The sequence below is a fragment of the Lepisosteus platostomus genome, chromosome 9 (assembly GCF_059453375.1).
Source record: "Lepisosteus platostomus isolate fLepPlt1 chromosome 9, fLepPlt1.hap1, whole genome shotgun sequence".
Taxonomy (NCBI): Eukaryota; Metazoa; Chordata; class Actinopteri; order Semionotiformes; family Lepisosteidae; genus Lepisosteus; species Lepisosteus platostomus.
In genome coordinates, this window is record NC_142619.1 from 29,713,134 (window position 1) to 29,736,307 (window position 23,174).

Sequence of the window (23,174 nt, forward strand, 5' to 3'; positions counted from 1 at the left end):
AACACATCAAATGTTATTTTCTTCTGTGTTTCAACTTCCATTTCAGCTTCTGCCTTGTTGTCTGCTTTCTTGATAGTGATGTTGGACTGGACAACACCAATGTAAGCAGAAGGAATGAACATTGTATTGGTTGTGTTATGTATTTGAAAACAAATATTTATAGGAAAACAACAACCTATAAATACAATTAAGGTGTGGTTCTTTAAAAATGGTTATGATGCAGTATGTGTTTGCTGCATCATAAAGAGTTCATTTCAGTACAAATAACTTAAAATGTGTCACATGCACTACTCTATTAGTGGATATCTGCCTTTTCATCTTTATTACCCATTATTCTCATGAATAGAAACTTAATGAGAAAATCCTGAATCTTGAAATACATGAGCCATGGAATTTCAAAAGAAATTATTGGGGTAATAATTATGAAGATCATTTTCTTCATAGTACACAGATGTTCTATGATCACCTGAAAGTAAAACTGTGTTGTCTATATTTAAGCAAAACTCCTAGTGAAAGGCCTACTGTGAACAGAGCTAGCCAATTCAAGTTCTGAAAGTTGTCTGCAGCAAGAGGTTAAAAGTTTGTAAATATTTTTAAAAGCTTATTTAATAGTTTTGTTCTTGTCAAACATCACATGGTTAAAGAAAATAAAACACATTGTAGGGATATTCAACAGTACAGTTTAAAATATGTGTAAACTCTTCCTATGTAAAAAATACATTGTTCTAAATTAACAAAATGTACATAATCGAATGTAATGCCAGCATTACAAATCTCAGAAATAATCACAGAACTGTTTTCATAGAGGTGAATGTATGTGAACATTCTACAGTACTGTCGTAGAATCTGAGGCACTTTTTGTGCTGTAGGAGTTTTTCTGCAAGGATGCTGCTCTTTATATCTTGTCCAGGTTCTTCAGAGAGATCGCTGTATCTACAATAAATCAAAAGTAACAGTGCAGTGAATATTTTAATCTTAATTAATTATGTTAATCCATCAGAGGGTAGAAGCTGCTTGTACAGCTTGTAAACCTGTAAAAATATTGTACTGTTTTCAATATTATTTGATCAGCTTATTTATTTATTTTTGCATCATGATTAACACTTTCCTCATAAAAAAATCTTGCTTTACATGCAGTTGGTATTACTCTTCAGTTGTAGTCTTTCAGAAACATAGTAGAATTGCTTCCGTTACCCTCAACGATCATTCAAGTGACTTTGACTATTGGTCGTAGGTTTAATTGGGTTGTGTTTGGTCACAGGAGATGACGCGATTTAACTTGTTGAATATCAAGCCTCGTGAAAATTAAGAAAGGAAAATGCAGAAATACAACCTGTCTATCAAGAGAACAATGTCTGGGTGTCACAGATACAGTATGTTAGGGACTGGACTGAGTCACCTCAGGAGGTCTCACCAGTAATGGAGTTACTGTATGTCCTCTTTAGTGATGAAGCAAGAATTTGTTGAGATCACCTTGATGAAATGTAGTATCTAGTTGCTACAAAACTCCACGTGTAGTTTTTGATGGCAATCTGACTACACAGCGTTACATTGACCAAATCCTGTGATATGTTTTTTGCCCCTCTTGAGAGCAGATGCATTTTTCTTTTGCATTCTGCCTTCCAGCATGCTAATATGTGCTCTCATGCTTTTTATGTAACAATATTTTTTTTTCAAAATGAGAGTGTGTCAGTTACCCTAATTATCTGACTTGACACCTATTCAGTATCTGTGGGATAAGCTGAGATGATATATGGCAGGCACATGCCTGTGAGATGACTGGGACAGAATCCGAGAAAACCTGTTGCACAGTTTGCATTATGAGATGCACAACTCCCATGGCTTGCTTCTAATAGTGCCAACACACACTACTAAAGTGTGAACTTCATTGTACAACACCTGTTGATAAACCTTTTTGCAGCAGTGCACTTACTACAAAAAATACATTTTGCTGATAACTTTGTGAATTTGTGGCAGAGATAAGAGATAAATTCCTTTTGATAGTCCACATACACAGTATGCATTTGAAACCCAGATAGGAATCACTGTGTGAAGCACATTCTTGAGTATTCAATTCACAGGGACCAAATCCCAATCATTACTTCGGTGAAAAAAATACTAAGACAGAGATATCTAAAACCCAAGAGGATTGACATTATTTACTTATTTTCTGTTTTATGTTTATAATTATTTTAGGATGCTCTGAAGAAATTTTGTTTTCAATTTAACATTGTAGAGTGCTTTGTGTTGATCATTCTATATTTCAGCACAGTAAAAAATGAAAAAGTCCAATAACTTCTGATAGCCACTTTAAACCCACACCACTCTATGAAGGCAGTCTCTTTTAAACAGGTACTGTATGTACTGTACCGTACATGGCAATTTTCAATGTTAGTCATAGAATGTGTACTTAGCTGAATACAGGGATGCTATGGAAACTATTTTGCTCATATTATGAAGAATAATTTAAAAAATCTAGAAACACATCAGTAACCATTAAATGGTTACTAAATCTTAACTGCCCTGTCACTTTACATGGTTCCAGTCATTTTTGTATTAATTCTTCAGAATTTTCTACAACCTAACTTGACAATGTCCAACACCACATTCTCACCTCTAATCATGCTTCTACAGCTCTGTCTCTTTGTATGCCTGACCTTGCTAGTTCTGCATTTTCTCACGTTACTCCTGCCTGTCATACTGAATTGGTATCTCATATCACCCATCTGCAGTTTGTTGGAACCCATTCTTTCTGTTTTGTTTCACTCCTGTTCCTCTGCCCTTTATTCCTTGGTGGTTAACATAATAAATTACTCCTGCAGTCAAACCAGTGACAAGCAAACCTAGCCTGGCTTTCAATAAACTGACTTGATCTTTCCTGGGAAAATATTAGAATGTGCTGTGCAGTGCAACTAGCTGATATACTGAATAGAATTAGTATAGAAATATTAATTCTATTAGAGCTCAGTTCTGTATTCAATACTGTAAATGGTGACATCATACTGAGTTAGAGGGCTTGTCTGGAATCTTCACCACTATCAGATTTTTTTTCTCTTGGTGGTTTTAATTATGAAGTTGCTTCGGGTAAACCCAGTGTTCAAGACACAGTATTGGGGCCTGTGTTATTTAGTGTTCAGTATTAAGTTTCCTCTTGGGTCAAATACTAAATCTACATTGTTTAAATGATAATTTCTATTCTGATACTCAAATGTATTAATACACTAACCTCATACCAAGGTACAGTAGATCTTTCATCTCCAATATAAGTTCAAATAACACAAAATGTTTTGCAATTCTTAATTTTGATAAGACCTAGTTCATGGTTTGGGGTTTCTCCCCTCAGTTATACTGTACAAAACCAATGCTGTAACTTTGTTTCTTAAAAGCATTGTGCTTGAGCGTCAGACCAAAATTAAGAATTTGTAGTAGATTTGTGATTCTGAATTGACTTTTGAACCCAGTGTGCAGAATACTGGGAAGATATCATTTCACCAGCTAAGAAATATTGCTAGGTGTAGAGAAGTGGTTTTCAATCCTAGATCTGTAGTTCCTGTCAGCTGCTATGTTCCAAATGGACCCTTAATCACCAGTGATAACTTCTTCTTAGGCTTTTTTTCTGAACTCGGGTCTTAGCTTAACAAAAAAAACCTCAACACAAAGGTTCTCGGTCCTCTCTCTGGGTAACCCCTCTGTCTTCTGGTTATGCTTCAGGTGAAATCATAATTTTAGACTAATTTATTTTAATTTTCTTTATGAAGCCTTATTTTTAATTTGCTTACAGCTCTTGAAAAGTTTAATGGGATTTGCAATTGGTTTGAACCATGTGCTAATTAGTGAGGTTTAGGACAGCCCTCATTCAGGCGTGCTAGCTGAAATATAACAATTTGGATTTAAGCAGAAGAGAAAACACTGACACTTTGTAGGAGTGATACAGTGTCATTCCCACCTGTGCTACTCATCATAAACTGACCACCTACTAAGAACAGTTTAGCCTTATATAAGTGAGCAAATTCTTAATTTGCAAACTGAGGAAAGACTGCACAAAGTTCTGTGTACTGATGTTATTGGAATTAATGTACTGTACTGTAAGTAGACTATTTTTGAAATCATGAACTCAGAGTAGAAAAAAAGTCTAAACCAGCAAGCAAATCATTTACAAGCACCAATCAGCACTGGTGATTAATGGCCCAGCTGAAACAAAAACCAGCAGACGAAGGCACATCACACAGCTTGTAACTGGACATGCAATCACGTTATGGCTGTCTTTGAGTTCTTGCACTGGCTTCTTGTCAATTTTCAAATTCATGGTAAAGTCCCTATGCTTATGTTCAAGGCTCAGTCTACATGGTATGATTCCTCAGCATCCAACTAATATGTTATCTCTTTGCTCCCTTCCATGAGAGCTTTAGCCAGTTGGTTCTGGTTGTTTCCCTGCACTCTACAGGTGACTCCATAGGCCTTTTATTTCTATGATCCAAAGCTCTGGAACTCCATTCTGAAAGAAACCGGAGACTCGGTACATCATGTTATTTTAAATCGAGAATGAGAAATGACTATTTCGAATTATTTTAATTTTTCTTATCTTCAACTTTTGGTTTTGCTTTGCTTTGTTCTCAGCTTTGATTTTTTTTATTTAATTTTCTTTTATTGTGATACTGTCTGTGCTTTTCATGTATTGTAAATTAGTTTCTGATTGCAGCTTTAAAAGACACTAGGTAAAATTAAGTTGTTTTTAATTATTCCACAAATATGCATTGAGTTTGTTTTCTGCAGAAAATATGATTCTAAAATTGAAATGAGGAGTTTGCACATATTGAACATGTTTTTTTTTAAGTACCACAGAAGTACTATGTGCTAGTGAAACATTTTCCACAGTATTTTTTAAAATCTGCCCATTCTAACATCCACCTCCAGAATCCCAACAACTGGAAATGAGAATCTGTATTCAGCTTAACCTCTGACACATGTCCTAGGATGTCAGAGCTCAAAAAGCACAGAGTTTGTTAGAGCATCAGTGACATACTGTACAGTACACAGCTTTAATCCACAAGAAGTGCCTACTGATCTGTGAATCCCTGGACAAAATAACAAGGGATTAACCCACAATCTAGAACCTGCTTTTTACTCAAGAATCAGTGTCTATAGAGGAGGCATCCTGTGGGCTTTGGGTGCCCAGTGATTTCTTATCTTTCCTTGGTCATGGAGGAAATGAAAACAAAATCTCCCAATGGTTTACTAAATCTATACATAAAGCATAAACCATGTAAATACAGTAGTTGTAAATTTCTCTGTGGGACTGTTGTTGTAAAGGGAGCTGAAACAAAATGATTGACATCTGCCGATATTGTGTGGAAATGCTGAGTTTCACATGTCCTATCTTCTAAACCTCCAAACAAAATTTAATCAGTATCTAAACAGAGAGTGAGCACGCGTCCTATGTTCATACCTGTGAATAAGAAGAAAATACAGAAAAATATTTTTTCAAAGTGCTAAAGACCAAAGATTCTGATTTTACATACAGTATAAGTGGGAATCAACGAATCGTTTGCACACATTTTGCTGCACCTGACTCTCTTAATTGAGATGGTAGGGTGCCCTTACATTTTCACACAAAGCTATTGAATGCTGGCTGATGTTTTTAAAATAAATAATGACAAAGTAGAATTATTATTTTTGATGCATCAAATTAAGTTTTATCTACAATTAGAACTTGGTAAGGACTCAGTGAAGGTCAAATATGTGTAAACATAATAGCTATAAAATATGAGGGGGGTATACTTTCTCACCACACTGTAGAGGTTACAAAGACAGCACATTTCTGAAAAAAGGAAGTTGCTTAACAGTGTACAAATTAATTTTATATGTGCAATGAAGTACATTTACCTGTAAGACACCTTCCAGAATATGGCTGCATTTATGGCCATTAAAGAAGCTAGCAGAAAGAAGAATCTTTCCAAATGACCATTGCTCAAGCTATTTGGAAAGCAGGTACCTGTAACAAGAAACCAACAATTATTTTGAGTTTTAAACTCAGATATGTGACTCCGGTAGCTCTATCTATTTGTGACATGGAAAATGTATCATTTCACATTGTATTTTGTTCAATTTTTAAGCTTAAACTATACCTAAAATAAAATCTCTATACTGTAGCCATTTGTGAGTAAAAGGCCTTGAGAATCTCCTCATATATAGTTAATCACCTGAGAAACGATTAGCAATGCTGTATTGCCTGAAGCACTTTCCTCTTATAGTTTTCTGCCCCTTGAGAGTATCCCTTAGATACCCTCTGAGAACACATCCCCTTGGCAGGGTTGCTCCGCTTTCAGATTGTGAGCTTCCATTTAAGCTTCATGCAATAAGACTTGCTCTTCTCTTCCATGTGCCACCTGTGGCTACTGCTGTCATCCATTTTTGATAACTCCAGCTAAAACGCCGATGGTTTACTTTATTAACCTAGGTAGGACCATCTTTGAACATATTTTCTTTTCCATGTGTGGCCCACTGAAGGTTGCAGAGCAAAACTGGAGACTGACAATAAGTGTGTTATTATGAATTTGGGTATCTGCCTACCTCCTGAGAGCACATACACCAGCTGAATAACAAGCGCCCCAAGAAAGCAGCCCCCTCCATAGGAGAGAGTGAGGAAGTTCATGGAGATTCCCCGAACACTGCCAGGAGCCAGGCGAAATGATATGAGCGAGCCTGTGAGAGGACAACAATGTGGAAAGCAAGGTTCACAAGAAATTCTCAAGGGCCAAACTCTCCTTGCAGTTTTGTCGCCCGAGGCTATAACAGATTCGAATTCATCTGCTCACTCTCCGCCCTCCATGTCACAGGCTTGCATGCAGGATGTAATCTACCAGAGTCTTCAGAAGGTTGGAAGTTGCTTTTTTCAAAGTGAGTTCAGAGGTCTATTTAAAAGATAACTTTTCTCAATAAGTAAAATTTCATGTGTCGGTGACCTAACTAAATCACCCTCAAAAAAGATTATTTTTTCTCCTTGCACGAGGCATATCATAGAATGATGAAGTTTTCCATTTATTATTAGCAGTCATACTGCTTGAGTCACATTGGGGGGGAAAAAGTGTTTGGTGTTTCTAAGCACTTAAATGTTATTGTACTTAAGATGTTGAAATTTGTGTAACATAGATTATCTGTGCTTTCATACAGTATAATGTTTAGTATAACAGGTAATTTAAATGTAGAATGACTTACAATCATCAATAATGAAGACAAAATGAAGTATTATTAATCCTTCTGTGAGTAAGATTACATTTTTGGATAAGAATATGCCCGGCCTCCTCAAAAAATGAAATTTAAAATAAAACAACAATATTAGAGTAAAAGAGTACTGTGCGGATCAAACAAAATATGGACATTTCAAAACAGTCATTTTAAAATAAGTATTTTTAAATAAATCTAAATTCTGGCAAATAATACCCCAGGCCAGACACAATAAAGAAACCAAAAAAGAACTGCCTGCTTTAAAAAACATGGTATTACACTAGAGCAAATACAGTATCTTCAAAGCTCCCCAATATCTTTGTGGCTTTACTTAAGTATATCCTAAAATCAAAAAGAACGATTAAAACAACATGCATAAGAAAGAATTGATTCTCACAGGCTGGAGTGACCAATGCTTCTGCTACCCCCAAAAGAATATAGTGAGGCACCAGCTGGAAACAGATCATGGATGAGACATGCAGGACTTTCCCTGAGAGAACCTGCTCCATAGTAGCGAACCCTTTCCTGTGTATCTCCAATAGCCCAGCAGCAATTGCTGAGACTGCAGCACAGAGGTGACCAGCAACTGGAAAACACAGGGGCACAACTGTAAATAGGCTTGCTAATGCTTCTTAATAATGTCAAATTTTCTAATTGATTCTTGGGCAAAACTGTGTTAAGACACTTCCAAATAAATTGTTTTTTTTTTTAAATAAAAGCCTTCATATTTGTTTTGAAATGCAATTATTTGGAAAATGTTTAGCTAAACAAATTGGAGCAGCATGGTGTTGCAGCTCACAGTGCTGAGGCCCTGGGTTCATTTCCAGAACTGGAGTGCTATCTGTGTGGAGTTTGTATGTTCTTTACACATTCACATTTGTTTCCTCTGGGTGCCCTGGTGTCCTCCCACAGTCCAAAGACATGCTGGTACAGTAGGTTCATGACTTCTGGGCCCTGGTGTGAGTGTGTGGCAGTGTTTGTGTCTGTATGTGTCCTGTGATGGACCGTCATCCTGTTCTGAGTGTACCCTGCCTTGTGCACCTTGCTTGCCAGGATAAATTCTGGCTCTCCTGTAACCCTTTCTTAGAGAGGTTAGAAAATGGATGAATGGATAAATATACAGTACGATCTTTTCTGGAACAGCTTAGAGGAAAACAGCACCAGATACAGTATATGAGGCCTTTGCACTACAATTCTTACTACTGTCTTCATGGAAAGCAAACCAGTATGTAAAGTATGTTGTCTGAAATATGTAAAACATGATATACAGCATACAGTACTTAAAGAAAAAGACAAGGCACATCTGGATGCAAGGGAGATGTGCAAGTAAAATGTTATTCTTACATTTTAAGGCACATCATTAATTATTCCAGATTACTCCTCACTTGTTTGTATTTTTTCCTTTCCTTTAACATTATTTTTTTGCAGAGGCTCCAGGTCAGTAGTATAGATCGGCGAAATCGTTCTATACTCAGATTTATGATTCTCAGTGCTGTGACACTGATGCTGTGTTAGGGCTCTATGGCAATTCAGTGATTAAAACATGCAGTATATCTACTGTATAACACCCCTATTCTTATGTCAGTCTTCTTTTTTAAGTTTTATTTCTTCACCTTCAAGAGTATGTTATTTTATCCATTAATAAATACAAATAGAGAATTAAGGGTTGAACAGATATACAGTTGTGCAATGAAGCACAATTTCTACCACAGATAAATTAACGGATCAGTTTTACTTGTTCTCAATATCCTCCAGCAGAGGGATCCAAGCATTAAAACTGGCTTGTGTACTGTAGATCCTCTGTTGTCTGCTGTACTGAAGCTTTATTTGTCTGAATTAAAGATAAGGATACACTAACCCCGCAGGAATGAAATAAACATGTTCAAGTAATTTAAATACTGAAGCTAAACAGCACGCTCCAGCCGTCTGATGGTGCCACCTGTATCTATTTTGTTTTAATCCTAGACAGGATAAATAGGACGGGGAAGAACCCTCGCAAGCAAAGAATGAAACAGTTAAGGAACTACTGTACATTTTCTGATTGTTTTTTTTAAATACAACAGCATCAACACTTACATATCAGTGCAGTTGGAGACAGGCCACCTTTCCGCAAGGCCAAGGAGCAGGAGGCAATGCACTCCAACACAGGCGCAAACACTAATAAGGGCAGAATGCTGACCACATTCATCGCTGCGATAGGTAGAAGAAATCCATTGATATTCAGGTTGGAATTCATGGTTTGTATGTAATAGCCTGAAGGAATCTAAAAATTGAGAAATATAATTAGATGCATACTGTATGCACTAGTGCAAAAAAAAAAAACTAATTATAACAATGTTTTATACTATACCATTTAAAAAAGAAATAATAGCACTGGTATTCCCAGAAGTAATACAATAATTACAATGGCTCACAACATTACATATTGGCCCACAGTATCCGGCGCAGTTGGAAAACATTTTTTTTGAATAGCCTGTTACTTGTGACAAAACGTTTAAAAGGACCACACAAAAGTAATAAGGCAGTAAGCTGTAACTGTGGTACTCTGATCTTATTGGATATTGGTTAAATATTGCCGAGATTGTGTAATGCTCAGATGCTTCCTTAATTCATTCTCTCACATTCATATTTACTGTATATCTTTTGTTCAAACAAGTATCATACTGTAAGTGCCAGTGTGAAACAAATGGTCAAAGCAGAAATGACAACAGAGAACCTCCAATAAAGGTTGGATATGATATAATAAACTAATTATAATAAACTATTCTTTCAAAGTAGAAAACAAATTGACATCTGGTTGTCAGCACAGGAACCAAAAGGACAGCGTGCACCTTGTTTCGCTTGTATTAAATGTAGGTTAGTTACAGGGTGCGAGTCACAGTTAGCCTTAGGGGAAAGAGCTAGGTTTACACTCCAGTTTGCTAGGGTTTGTCACCAGTGATCCCCTTGATATATTAAAACGACAAATACAAAGCTTCTTAAACTTGCCTGTGTGACACAAGCTCGGTAGACAAGCTGCAGGGCAAACAGGGGGAAGAGCTTGACCAAGATTTTCACATTTTCAACATGAGCCTCGCTGTAGCGTCCTCCATTGTTTTCCTTGGCCCGGTCCAGCCAGCATGTCACGTCACCACTGAGGAGACGATATCTGATGCAGCTCATTTTCAAAGAATTCAGGAAGACCCCAAATGTGGCCAGCATTGAACCCCCTAAGGACAACCACATAAGTGAAAATGAAATATATACTGTACAGTATTTTTGTCAGAACTTTAGCCAATAATTTTTGTCCAATACAGAGTAATGGGGGAGTCGGAGTCTATCCCGGCAAGCAACAGGCGCATGGCAGGGTACACCCTGGACAGGACACGAGTCAATATGCAGGGAACATGCAGACACAAACACACACCAGGGCCAACATTTTTCAGATGCCAGTTAGCCTACCAGTATGTCATTGGACTATGGGTGTAAACTGGAGCACCTGGAGGAAGCCCAGGTGAACACAGAGAGAACATTCAAATTCCATGCAGATAACACCCCAGGACCCCAGTGCTGCAAGACAGCGTTGCTAATTACCGTGCCACAGTGCCGCCCCCTTATCATTATAAAGGAAAATGAAATCAGAAACGCATAAAGAAGTAATCCATTAATACTTTCATTACCTTTCTTGGGACGGAAGGTGAGATTGTTGCGTGCCATGTGGATGGCAATGAGCGCCAGCAGGACAGAGGTAAAAGGAATGAGAAAGCCAAGGTTTTTAGCCACAGATTGCTGTATATAAGCTATGCCCACAAACACTACCATTGAATTCAGATTCACGATCCAGTAAAACCTGCAAGAATTAAGTAGGAGTAAATCTTGAGAAGGTTTTAAAATTAAGCAATTGTGCTCTCATATTGCAAGTACTGTATAGTGTACTTCAAAAAGCCTATCCACTTGTGAGCAATGTTTAATTTGCATTGTTACTGTACTTTCAAAGCAGGGAAGTAATCAACCAGATTCTGTTTGCTAATTTCCAAGCATGTTATCTTAGTTTGTGAAGGAACTTAGCCCTGTGCTTCATTTTCAAGTCACACCTCACTGGCTAGTGAAAGTAAAGGTCCATGCCAGAGCCACAGCTCATTCTTAACTTCATATTTAAAGCATTAAACATCACAGAGAGCAAATGATTGACCCCCCCACCCCCAGCCAGTGGATGGGACCTTGAGCGATGCTGGTCCTCACTTTTACAGCTGGTATACCGTAACAACTGGGGTAAAACACTCAGTCTGGGGTACAACCACAGTCTCTGCAGCAGAGACTGGAACCCACAAGCTGTCTGTTTCGAGGCAAAAAGCTCACTTGCTAAAGTGTGTCCCCCCATTTGCTAGTTGTTGGTTGACTGTCGTGTTTGTGTTTAAATCATAAATGATGTGAGCTATCAAATGTACTGTATCAAAACCTGAAGAATTCATTGTCACTGCACTAAATCTAATGTATGTGTGCTATACTGTAGTAGTGTATACCAGCATCACTGAAATGACAGCCAGTTAAGGCATTTTTGAAACCATTTCCTCTGGCACTGAGAAATCGATTAAGTGCAGGCACCTAACCCAGTGTAATGCTAATGTAAAATATTAATACAAATATCAATAAAATAATAAATCAGACCTGTATTGAATGATATACAGCAAAGCTTACCAAAAGAGCATCTATGTACTGTAAGTCATTCTGAAGATCTTAAAAGTTCCTTATTAATTGAATTAATTGTGCTTGTTTCATTCTTTTCCTTTGTACCTGACCATACTGTAAACTTTATATAGTAACACAGTCTGTATAAAGGTGTATGTTAACAATAATTTAAAGTTATGCAATGGCTGTAAATACTCCTTTATTTTATCCATAAGTTATGTTGGTTAAGTGGGTTAACAGACTGTAACTATGGTACAGTATGTGATGCTGCAGTAATGTATAAGCAAAAGTTTTTGACTGATGACTAACCAGTTAAAGAAGGAGAGTAGCTCATGCTGGTTGTAGTCTTGCAGGCTATAGGCAGCCAATGGGCAGAGAATGGCTCTGATTCCCCCTATTCCCAGAGAGACAGCCAGGAGCCCAGTGTAAAAGAGAATTTGCTGCTCCTTTTTAGCTACAGTGTGCATAATGTGGTGTGTGTCAATGTAGAAATCTTCAAAGGGGAAAGCCACTGCAGGAAGCATGGCAGTACCTGGAAAACATTTCATAGAGACAAGTTATTTTAGAAAATAATAATAATAATAATAATAATAATAATAATACAACCGAGCTAGATTTTCAAAAGACTATGGTTTTACTGCAGATTGCTGAAATGAATTAGGACTCCATGTACAGCCGTACAGTATAACATGTCAACCTGATTGTACTGTATCAAAAAGTGGATCAGTACAGCCTGTTCCTGATCCAATGCATCCAACACATTTTCAACACATGGCCAATGAGGCCAGATCTAATACATACATTACATTGCTTATGAGACACCATCATTAATATATAGCAATATCAGAGGGTGCCTTTGACAAAGTAGTACAAAACAGTGAATTAAGGATTCACAACAAACCAATGTATGAAGAATATTATTTTTTTCTTAACATAAAAACATGCTGCTGCATAATGGCTTCTTAATCCCTTCATAAGTGCTGTACAAAATGTTATAATAACACACATAATGCTTTACAGGGACAGGTGCAAATTACATGACAAATTCCAGTCTTAAGATCACATGAAATGGTGTTGAACCATTTATACAGTAACAGCTATTCATAATTTCAGTGTTTCATAGCTTAACCGAATAGCACTTCATCATGCTGTAGCTACCGTGATACAGTACTGTTGTCCATAAAAGTGAGATTTACACCTCCAAAAGGCAGAACTTCGCTAACTTTTCACTTTCTGAAGTTAGACCCAGCTTTCCTGAAGAAAGATTCCTACATGAGTTCAAAGTTTTAAAGACTTCAATACAGTATGTGAGTGTGAGGTAGCATCCTAATGTGTGTGTCTCAGCAACTCTGGGTTACCTGCCACACTGTGATGAATCTAAAATCATTCATACAATATTCCTGACTTTTTTTAGATCTTGGTGCGAAATATCAAATTTCTTTTTTGGACTTAGCTTTCAAGCCAAGAGAAACTACTTCCTAAATAAATAAATTCAATTTAAACCATTGCTGGCATCCTTGGCAAAGCACGAGACTGGCATAACATAAATGAGGACAAAGCAAAGAAACAAGCCTTGCAAGAACAGACAGAGGAAGAATTCATGAAAAAAACATGAAGGAGAAAATTTGCGATATAGAAAAGGAGTAAACTGGAAACTATTAAACAACTTCTCTCTGGTAAATATTTCTAGGGGGAATTTCACAAAATCTTTTATCAACCCACAATATAACAGATTGTCATGTGCTCTTTGAAGTCTGGCATTGCTGTCACTGTGGAGTCAAAATGAGTAAATAAAACATCACACTTTACTTTTGCTTTGCTGGTTAACAGTATAACCCTGCTGATCAAAAGAACATTAGCTTTGATTAATCAATCAATACCCCAGAGGGCAAATCCTGTCAATTGATCTTGCTGCTAATAAGATCCCAGTAAGGAGGCTTCTGCATGAACAAGCAGCTCAGCATGTGAAGTGTTATACTGCATTTTCATGCTGAGCAGTTCTAATTTGGAACTGAACTGGTTCAAGGTGTACATTTTTCATTTTCCAATAATCTTGTGTCTTTAAAAAAAAAATACAGCTTAGGATCATCAAGTAGTTTGTGCCCATTCATGTCCCAGATTTGAAGTGCTGATTGAAATTCTACCCAACTTGCCACTGCACTCCTGCAGAAAAGGCATCCTGAGCCATTTGTTGTTAGGTCTTCTTTCACACCGCAAATCAGGAGCAACGGTGGAGCTTGCGTGTCAGCTGGAGGACAGACTTTGTCAGCAACATGAGTAAACTCTTGCATGCCAAGGTAAGAAGCACCTAGCTTAACCTCATTTGTAACCCAGAAATGTCTGCACTCCCCTGTTGGCACAAGCTTGAGTCTGTCTGAACCTGCAGCCTACAAAGCTCAGAGATTCATCCTCTGCTCTACTGTAGGTGCTGGCGTTGCCTGGATGTCTCATTCGGAAGCCCTCACTTTAATTCTTTTCCATTGTCAAAGGCCACGCAAAAGAAATAAACTGGTACATGTGCAAGTAAAATATGAGAAAATCACAAAAAACTGAGATAAGTGCTAGGACAGCATTTCAACTGGTCCCCGAACTTCAGAACTTTGGAACATAAAGTTACAGATCACACTGGTTTTAATCACATTAATATTAACAAATATAAATAACACATTATTTAATGATTTATATAAGTGAATTCAATGAAACTGGATATACTTCAGTTTTTCAAAAAGGCTAATAAAAACTTTTAAAATGATTGTGCCTTATTATCATTTCCAAATCCAAATCGACTCTTGTGATTCGTTCAGAATGTGAACAAAATGCCAGAGAAAAGATGACAATCATGTGAAAGGATGAAAGTGAACTGCAGCAGTGGAAGTATCGCAGTGCTAACACTCCTTTTAGGGAACAGAAGTCTTAAAATGCAGTAGACAGAATCAAAAAACCTCTAATACTTTATGACAAACAACAAAGCAAAGTGGAGGAAAAGTTAACACAAACTTTGAAATCACTGTTCAGTATAACACAATGACAGAATTGGAACAAGATTTCAAGCTCTCTATTCCACTGGGAGCCATTCACAAACAATCAGAAACTTTATTTTCCTTTCGAGAATAATATTGATTTGATTTCTAGATGAAAAATGTATAACAGTGTATAGATTCAGGATTAGATTTAGTATTCAGAAGCACAAAACAAAGACGAACATACTGTATAAAGGACAATTCATCAAAAGATTACCATAAGGATTTCAATGTCCAAGGAGCTGCATTTGCCAAAGAGTAATGTCATTTGCCTCCGAGTTTGCGCTGGAATCACAGATGCACTTCAAAGGATAGTACTCATTCTTCTAAGACATATTTTCCATTAGCAGAATACATTTCACCCACCTCCATCTACTTTAGGTGCCCAGGACAAGTTCTAACTACTGTAGGCGTTATGTTGATTAGCCTCTTATTCTTTTACACTTTGAAAAAAAAAAAAAACTCCTTTAACTTATTACTTGTCTCACTTGAGACAAGGTAATATTATATTTAACTAGAAAGTTAGATTGTTAGATTCTTAAAGTCATTTAAGCAGGCTTTCTTAAATGTAAGATAATGGTAAAGGTGAATTCCCTGACATAATATAATACCCAGATCAATTATCACTTAATTATTTACCACCTACTGGTTACATTTATGCTATTTAGCATTATTAAAATTGGTGAACTAAAGATAAAAATTACTTATGATACTACTGCAATAACTGAAAATTTGTATGAAAATCTGAGCTATTTTACATGCTTTAAAGTTAAAACATGAATTCACCAGTTTGACTACTTGAGGGCTGATGAATGTCCTTTTAAAATATTAACTGTTTAAGACTGAGACAAAGACTCACGGTATGACTGGACCAAGTTTACTGTTCTTCACAGGTATTCACAAAGTTGTTCATTTTAAAGACCTAGACAACCTGCTGGACTGAAGCCCTTGAAGATCTGGACTGGGAACCCTTGCTTTAAACCTCATAAAAAATTTCAGTGCTCTAATATTGGTCTAATATTGATTCTTTTTAAGAAACTATTGAGCATGTTTGATCTGGTCTATAAAGCATATTCGGTCTTCCTTTGAACTATAATGTTAAGCTCTTTAGAAATGGCCTTTCATTTTTTTTTCCACTGGAATACCTAATGGCTGCTTTGACTTTTAAGTGTATTTTAAGGTCAAGCAAAAGGAAAGTTCCAGTGGCTTCACTTTGCCCCTCCTATGTTCACTCAGTTCTGAACATACAGTATGATACATAACAAAACCCCTGCTGAGAACCTCACTCAGAACTTCTTAATTACAGCATCATCCCTGACTGACAAGGCCCATTACAGTGGAAATTATCTTGGTAATTATCTAGCTGAAAGGAAATTCATATTCCTTTATTAACCAGGCCTACCAGTCCAACACGTTATTCGTCAGCACAGAAGTGGTTTGTTAAAAAGCGCTCTAATGAGTTGAATACTCTGTTAGTAAGAACTCAGCCAGCAGTTCCCCGAAGAGCACCCACTTATTCTAATGCACGTAAGTGAGAGAACTTGAGCATACTCCCTAGCCACTTATACAGCGGCTGTCTTTAATTAGAACAATTTATGTAATGTTCCTGGGCTCTGACAATGCTTTCTTTCATGATTCATGATGTCGACAGCTGTCAGTACCAAGAGTTTGACACACATTAGTAATTTATCATTAAAAGAAGAAAGATTATTATTTTTAAAAAGTTATGCAGGTACCGGTTGCTATGGACACCAGAGAGAATACATTTTTGCAGTTCACTTTTCACATATATAATTGAAGTCCTCCATGCAGAAGCGGATCAAATGCATTTTTGTTTTGCGTGAGATAGATACAGTACATTTAATATTCAGCTATGGGTACATATAAAATGCACAAAACATTCTCCCATCATTTTCAGCTTTGCTTGTTTAATTGCCTGAGAACAAGGTCCACCACCCTGCATATTTTGTTGGAATTATAAACAACACTGTTTTCTTTGTCACTTTAGAAGCTGATGACGTTTCAGGTCTAGCCCACGTAATAGAACAAGAATACAGTTCAGTTGTGGAGTAAGAGTCATAGTGTTCAGCTTTTATTTTGATCTCTCTCCACTTCCTTAAGCCCGATAAGTTTTAAAATTATAAAGTGACATACTGTATTTTAAGCAATAAATCACAGTTCACTCAATCACAGGCATATTGACCAAAAGATGTACTGTAGAAATCTGTATGGCCAAGAATAGAAGAAAACCAAATGATTGTTGATTTTACTCATTCATGGATCAAGGAATGAATAAAAGCAAAATAAACTGAACAGCACTAAAAATGCAACAAAAGCTATACGGTCCAATATACTCAATACATATTAAATATCAAATACTGTACACTAGGTGGTGATTGTTAAGAGGCAAGATTGACTATGACTGCTGCTGTACTGTAAGTGATGTTGATAGACCAGTAGGCGGCGCTCTTCCCCATGGAGCAGAATTTCCAAGACCAAGGCTCCAGTAAGGTGACTGGGGAAACTAGGCCATACCAGCTGCTGTCCTGTAGTCCTGGGTTCTTGGTCATTAAAGACAATGTGGCACTGTTTCTAATAGTGGCACTGATTTATGAATAAATTACATTCTCTAAATTCCATTCTGCACAATCTAGCTCTTCCAAAGTTCCCTGGTACTTTATTAATTTCTTCCTCATATAGCTATTCTGCATATAGTCGGACTGCTGGCACATAATGGCTGATGTACAGAACAAGGTTAATGAAGTGGGTCCACTCTTCTATGTAAAACACTCTATCATTCTTCTGTTGTTCATTAAGTCAGTGATTGGTGTGCTGGTTTGATCGTTATCTTGAAGATTACTATATTCTTCAAGACAGTTTATTTGAAAATACTGTACTGAAAACAATATGCTTAAAGGTAGATTGGTTTACCCAAAACAATAATAAAGAGATACTAAATGTTTAGGGTTAGATGCTTAATGCATATTCCATCAACACAAGGTTAGTACACATTCATTAAATTGTTTAAAGGACAAACATTTTCATTATTAGCAGTGTGTAAAAAAGGGGCATATAAATTTAAATCATTTGTCTCGGTGCAGTAGAAAAAGCAACTGGTAAGGCCAGGGTGTGAAAGGAATCCTTGGTAAATTATATTCTCATGTGTATGTGGCTGTCATATTGTACTCATCATTTTCTCACTTACCTGGTGAGGCCAGAGGGCAAAGCCCTGGATTTTGTTTCACCAAATGAGCTAGATGACTGAGTGGCCTCCACTCATGTGTAACCTTTCATATGTTTTTATTATAGTCATTTCATTTAGAGCAAGTGCTGAGCTGCATTAGGTCAAAAGAATGGGGTCTGACAGCTGATTGGACTCACACTGCGTAAGGGCACTTTCAGCAGATTAGAACGCTGAATGTAAGGCACGAGCTAGCAGTGCACTCAAGTCAAGAGCACAAACTGTTCAGACAACACTTTGAGCATCTGGGGGATACTGGGAAAGACAGAGAGGACACATACAGTAGGTTGCCTGCTGGGTTGTCTAAGGTTAATAAAATAGAGGTTCCTCTCCAAAATAGAAAACTGTCTTTTCCTTTTGTGAACCACTTTCTTGTATTTTAAATAATCAAAATGAGGAACTACAGTAAGACAACAGGGTCCAATTTTTCCTATCTGCCAATGGCAATACCCATCTCTATGTTACCATGAAAAAGGTCCCCAGGATAAAACCTGAAAGTTACAACAGTAGCACAAAGCAGTAAGGCTTAAGACTACTGTATGTCAGCAACAGGTTTCCTTTATTTCACTGTCTCTTCACCACCATCACCTGCACCATGGACCTGAGCAGTAGAGAGCTTCATACAAATGGTTTTTGTAGCTGCAATCAGACCAGATAACCGCAGTTGTAGCTTCCAAAGGCCAAGATTAGAATAATTGTGAGTTCAAAGTAAGAACAAGGAATATCTCAATTTAGAATAACGCACAGATAGGAAACCTGTTTCTAAAACTTAAGCACATCTGGACACTCCTTAATTAAACATTATGCCCATAATGCTTCACTAACTGAGTGTCCAAAAGAGATTAGGCCCTGGCTTTGTCTGATATTTCTACAAGGGGGTTAGGCACTCTGTGAAGCAAATTTAAAAGAATAATTTGATAGCTAAGATTACTGGGACCAGTGTTTCTTTAGCCCATATGTTTTCTTATGGAAAAGCGTCATCTGCAAAATTCAAGTCACAATTCCAAACAATAACATTTGTATGAAGCCAGTAATAGAAGCCAGTTTGGTCAAACAAATTCTGCATTGGAAGTGTAAAATAGGGTATGTAGACATGGTTGTTTCCTAGAGGATGTCTCACTCTTGCATTGCTGAATGAAGACAAAATTAAAAAAGAAAACTCATACTGAGATTGCAATTCCTGGAATGACTGAAGACCACCCTCACTAAAAATACCTACTAGAATGTGAGCTCCTTTTCTTTTTTGATGTGAAACAGAGAATTTCCAGTAAAGTGTACTGTATATAATTATAGAAGATATGAAAATGGATATGCCGTTTTCTGTGATTTTTCAACAGGTCCTCTGCATTATAGGTAGCCCTGCTATACATTGTTTTGCACTTACAGTCATTGATGAATTGAGGAACGCAAAGTAAAAATTTCCCACACTTCAGTTGTTCTCACAATGAGTCACCCCAGCAAATTTTCAGCTTGTGTACCAGAATGCTCAGTGATGCCTCTATGTCCGTTGTATTCTCTCACGGTATGACACTTTTTCTGTTATTTCAATTTTAGCATGTTTCATCTTTGCAATCCCTTATAACAATGAGTAGTAAGCAAGGTGATAGTGGAGTTCATACATCAAAGAATAAACCTACTGCAGTAGTATTACTCCATGTGTCAAATTAGATATGATAACCTAAGTCCCCTGTAATAGTGGTTGATGACAGTAGCGACGATGAGATGGTAGGCCATTCATTTGCTAACTGCTTTATCCAAAACAGGTTCATGGTGGGAGCTGGAGTCTATCCCAGCAAGCAATGGGAGCAAGGCAGGATACACCAGGGCCAATTTTCCTAGAAGCCAATTAACCTAGTATTATGTCTGGACTGGGAGGAAACCCAGAAAAACACATAGAGAACCTACAAATTATTATTATTTAAGTTTACAACTATATAGTGCTTTTCATCGCAAATGATTCCAAAACAATTTACATAAATATGAAGGGATTTATTATATAACAAAAATGAGACTTTCAAAATGGCAGTATGTATAATTTAAAACAAAAAGGACCTAACTGCAACTCAAGTGACAGATGAAATGTCAAGGAATGTCATCAGTGCTTGGTTTTGTACCGTTTGTCATGCCCTGAACTGCCTCCTTTGGCTCAGTTAGGAAAATGGACACCCACAGAATAGCTGGCTCTGCTGGACTAGACTAGATTAAAGTAAGAAAATGAAGAAATCTTTCACATTTTTCCTCATCAAATCATGTGTTTAAACTGTATAATTAGAGTAAAATGTGAAATTTATCTGCACAGCATCTGACAGTAATACCCCCTAAGCAGATCTAATAGACTCAATACTAGTAAATGTCTAGGTCGACATGCCATTAAAATAATGATTCGGCTTAGATCTATGTATAAGAAATTCTCCATGATGTCAAAGCAGCAATTTTAATTATTTTTAACAAGATTTGATTTTCAATGCAGTAGCTTTGAATTTTTCTCTGGAAAAGCCAACATGGGTGGGTAGCAACTTTTCTAAGATGAGATTTATGCATTTGTGAATCTAGTGCAAATACAGTAGAAAAAGCTTCAACAAAGCCATTGACTGCATCCCAGAGAAATGCAGGAGTCATCTAAAAGCCAGTCAAGAAATTCCTTAGCTCTCGTTTTCTGTAGTGTTACAAATATGCACCAAATAGAAAAATGACATCTGTAATTTTAAGATTAGTCTGTAATGTAGAGCTTGGCTAGAGCAAAAACCAGACAGCACAGTGTTCCTCCAGGACCAGGGTACTGTAGGCAGCCATTGTCTTAAACAAAGGCTAATGACTTAACTCAGACAAAATAATGAATTGAAAGATCTGTGATGCAGGTGAAACTAATTCTGCTTGTAAAGCCTGGAGTCAACATCTAAATCATGGATTCAGTAAATTGACCACTAACCTGAACACAACTATTTAAAGTTTAGTGCTCCGAATTCCCCCTTCTCTCCTCAAGCTTTTCCAAGGGAAGTAAAAATGATTAGAAGCGGTAAATGTTTAGAATATTTTTTTTATTTTGTTTAAAAATTGTTAATGCAGTCTTTACCTTCCTTAGTCAGGGTATCCATCTCAGTGAATGTGTGCATGCAGGAAAGAAATGTTAAGGTAAAATCCTTAATTTAAAATGTAAACCTAAAACATTAATGACTGGTTTTGGAGAGCCAACATGTCTTCCAATTTTCATTCCACCCCAAACATTTGATGACTTAATGTTCAGTTGTTAACTAAAATTAGTTTATATTGTCATTTTTTCTGGGTCTTTACTCATTGAGGTCTATCAGTAGACCTCACTTTGACCCTGAGACAAACAGAGCCGGCAGCCTCAGGCCCGAGCTTAAGTAACCTGTGAACCCTGGAAGACTCCAGAAGTAAATTTCACAGCTCTAAAGCAACCCTTTATGATTCATTATAAAAATAAATATGAGGAGGCTTTAGGTCAGAAGACGACATACCCACATTCCCAAATCCTCAAGCATTCAGTTTTATTCTTACTTTTCCTTTAGTTCAAAAGCAGTGCAGAGTACCTTGTATATAATTTTAAAAGTACAGTAATATGTACAGTACATCATGTTTTAGAATTATCTAGAATGTCTTTCCTACAGCCATTGATCTCAAGAGCAAACTATCATCAATCCTTCTAGGACCCATTATTCTTTATTAGTTGCTTCTGTGTCAGATTCATACAGTAAATACCCTCACAGATAATTAGTACAAGAAGAAAAAACATAATAAAAAAGGCTTACCGAAAAAATGGAGCAGGGCACATAAATAAAGCACTTTGGTCTTCCCCAGACAAGACTCTGCAAACCAGCCCACCAAAACAGGCGTAAGAGTACTGGTCCCCACAAAGGCCAAGTTGACAGTGGCAGCTTGATAGTTGTCATACCCCAGCTTGACAGTGCAGAAGAGGATCATGTTGCAGACAATCCCAAAAAATGTGAACCTCTCACAGAGCTCCACCAACAGGATGCAGATGATTACTTGGAGCTTCTTTCTTGCATAGAGTCTGTCAGAAAGCCTTCCAGAGGCTTTCTTCCTCTTCCTGCTTTCAGAAGGCTGGGGAGAAAAGGGCTTTTCCTGAAAACCCTTCAGGTCTATGACTGCCATGGTATATGCTGTTGTGTGCCGCTGACCAGCTAATGAGCTGTCTGTGGAATCCATTGTTACTTTTCACCTCTGTGCTACTTCAGGTCTGAATTTCACACTCAAGTATTGGTATTTCAGAGTGATTGTCTCACCTTCTTGTAGCTGTACGACTGATCAAAGACTTTCAGGGATCTAAGTATGTTTATGCTCTTCTGTGTTTATTTGAGTTTCTTTTGTGTTGCTTTTGAAAGTTTACTTTTGCCTCCTAACCTGTCAGCTTTCCAGCTAGTTTGAAGGTAGTTTTTTAGGTTACAGTATGTAATTTAAATCAAGGAATATGATTTTAAAATTGCACAATGCAATGATTAATTATCTCATTCAGAATTGTGTGTATAATTTTGGTTTTATTTGTTTAATATTTAAATTTGTTTAGTTTGAATTCTAATGGCCTACTAGTGCAGGAAATTCCTTTCTTCTGTCTGTCTGAAAGTTTTCTGTCTGATTGCTGATCTCTGGATTGATATTTTATATTGTATTTCATGATTTTTCTGCCTACATCTCTTAAAAAAACTCCTTTTGCATCTCTAAAATGTTTGCCGATTCCTACAATTTTGGTGTCATGAGACACTGACTAGTTTAAAATCGTTCATGTGAATTAAGAAGAAATTCATATATGACCATTTTGGTACACTTATTATTTGCATCATGAAAAAATCAGATGACCAAAGATGATGTGAGAACGGTCACGATCGTCATCCCTCCTGTAGAGGGCACTCCATCCCTTTTGTATTTAAGTTTCATTTTTACGTTCACCTGCCCCTTGTTCCTCGTATATTAGTTAAACCTCGTGCCTCTGAAGCTCAGGGCTCTTCATTGGAAGACGGACACCTGAAGGCCTGCCTAGCATC

General features: G+C 37.1%; 1 protein-coding gene across 1 annotated transcript; it reads right to left on the reverse strand.

Annotated features, from left to right (window-relative positions):
• Positions 1-615: 615 nt before the first annotated feature.
• On the reverse strand, positions 616-22,341 carry slc15a5 (solute carrier family 15 member 5). Its single transcript, XM_088646599.1, has 9 exons — positions 21,924-22,341; positions 12,202-12,424; positions 10,884-11,053; positions 10,213-10,433; positions 9,301-9,487; positions 7,622-7,810; positions 6,571-6,702; positions 5,884-5,992; positions 616-933 (listed from the first exon to the last, which is right to left on the reverse strand). Exons 1-9 carry the CDS (start codon positions 22,339-22,341, stop codon positions 786-788), a joined length of 1,797 nt encoding a protein of 598 aa, XP_088502725.1. The 3' UTR covers positions 616-785.
• Between the last annotated feature and the right edge of the window lie 833 nt (positions 22,342-23,174).